At 39.5% G+C, this 2,257-nt stretch overlaps 1 protein-coding gene across 1 annotated transcript; it reads right to left on the bottom strand.

Annotated features, from left to right (window-relative positions):
- Positions 1–400: 400 nt before the first annotated feature.
- On the bottom strand, positions 401–913 carry LOC113340612 (UDP-glycosyltransferase 87A2-like). The gene has a single exon (XM_026585737.1). It carries the CDS (start codon positions 911–913, stop codon positions 401–403), a length of 513 nt encoding a protein of 170 aa, XP_026441522.1.
- Positions 914–2,257: the final 1,344 nt, after the last annotated feature.

The following is a 2,257-nucleotide window of genomic DNA, read 5'->3' as shown; positions in this document are numbered from 1 at the left end:
AACTTCTCTACCTCGAACCGCGTAGAACCCGCAAAAACCTTTGATGTCATCTTGTTTTCCCCTAAATCTAACTCTAGATACCAATTGTTGGGAATTTCACCACAACACTTTGATCTTTGGGATTAAACGAAGAAGAAAACAAAGTACCAAGAGAATAAAGACAAAAGATAACCAATCTTGTTTATCTAACATAGTGAAGGCTACCATTTCTGGGTTGAATTTTGGATCATTTCCTCGTGGAATCAATGGCATGTCTGCTAATCGTGTTGGCGAAATTCCAGGAATGTAATCTATCACCTCATTACAGCAATCTGTAGCACAAAATAAAGGACAAACTCGACATGGTTATTATTTTGTTGTGACAAACTATGCCGCGATATTAATCTAATAAATTCCATAGTCATGTACCTGATATGTTAGCAAGGCTATGCCCATTCTTGGTTAGAAGGTCAGCATGACACAACACGAAGAACACAAATGATGATGTTGTCCAGAATGTAACCACTGGAATATTTCTTTTATTGCCTATTGGATATGCCCATGTTAAGTAGAAATCTGTTATGATACAACTCGCTGGTTCAGATGTGTTTAGAACGGCCTCGAATGGAGCTTCCAATTTTGCAACTACGATTTCCAGAAAGCTCTCAAAGTCTAAGGTTAGTGACTTTGAAAATTCTGAAGGAATCACATTCCGAAATGATCGAAGAAGAATTTGAGGCGGCATTGGAGTTGATTCAAGTATGCCAAGCCACTCTTCTGTAACTACAAAGGTGATTTTGATGCTATCTCCTAACTTATGAGCTAAATGCGTGCAAAAATTCATCATTGGGTTGATAAGTCCTCTTCCACGAAATGGAAGAGCCACAATGTGGCATCTTGTCACTGATTTTGGTTCCTGGTTGAGTTCCTCCATGTCTCTCACAAGTCTAACACCGATTATATACTATTAGATGACTGCTCCCAAGGAGGAGGCCGGAGAGAAAATGAACCTGATTGAAGGGCTAAATCGCAGCAAATTCACCAAATAAAAATACTTAATAAGCAAAACAGATGGATCCTAAGATGTCATGAAAAATGTCTAATGGCGGAGCGGATGGTGCAACTAATGACCATCAAAGTTTCAATCACAAAAAGAAAATGTGAAGATTACAAGCTACCAAGACCATCGATTGCAATTTGAGCGTAGAAGAATGAAATTTTGCAGTGGTACAATACTAAAAAAAGAAAAAGAAAAAAACAATCAACCTACTAAAATTAGTAAACAAAATAGAAAGAAAGAATCAAACCTACTGAAGTTGCAGAGATTGGGATACTTGTTGAGATGGATCAATTGAGGCGACTCTTTGAGCTTCCAACTTGGGATGTGATTTCAAAATCTAGATAGAGATTGTTAGAGGCCAGAGTAGCATGCATTGACCAAGCCTGAATATAGATAATACTAACATCTGGATGCTTAAACAAGTAAAGTGTCCAGCTAGCACACTACGTGTTATTTTAGGTAACATGGTTTTGCAAGTATTAAATAGAAACTCCTTGAATGGGAGAGCAGGGGCTCCTCCCCCACCACAACCACCTGATTGGCTAAAAATGGAGGCGATTGTGACAAAAACAAATCCTGCATGCTTTTGACCAACTCCGAGTGGGGTTGTGGGTCAATTGCCTCCATGTTATTAGCCGGGCTGCCGGGGATCTTCCATTTCCATTGCAAAATGACACTTGGTTTGTAAGGCAGTTTTTATGACAATGGTCAAATCTATTTTTTTATTGAGCCAGGTGGATGGTAAAGCATTGGGTGTTAGATGATTAAGTGTGCGTGCTTGAGACAAACACGGATGCTGGACAGAAAAATTCGGGCACTTAACTGACAAACGCGGGCGTTGAACGGTCAAACTCTGGCGCTCGTCCTATAAACGCGTGTTTGTGCTATCAATGCGGGCGTGAAATACAAAATCTCCAATGTTCATATCTCCAACGGGCATAATTCCAACGTCCACATTTTCAAAACCTATAAATATTGGATTAAACCCGCTTCATTTCTGTCACACCACCACTATTTCCTTCTTCTAAAATTCTTGTAAATAAAATTTTTTTGATACAATATGAGCGGTCTTTTAAAAAAACCGGTCAATAGTATAAAGAAGAAAGGAGATCGAAGAAACGAACTGGCACCGCTACCTGCCACAGGTGTAGATTTTTCTCAAGATCGTGAAGCAGAGTTTGCTGCGCCGAGTGTCGTTGTTGGTCCATCATTAGTCCA

This window comes from Papaver somniferum, unplaced genomic scaffold (genome assembly GCF_003573695.1).
Source record: "Papaver somniferum cultivar HN1 unplaced genomic scaffold, ASM357369v1 unplaced-scaffold_22, whole genome shotgun sequence".
NCBI lineage: Eukaryota > Viridiplantae > Streptophyta > Magnoliopsida > Ranunculales > Papaveraceae > Papaver > Papaver somniferum.
The sequence above is the reverse complement of the archived record's forward strand: the minus strand, read 5'-3'. Positions and strand labels throughout refer to the sequence as shown.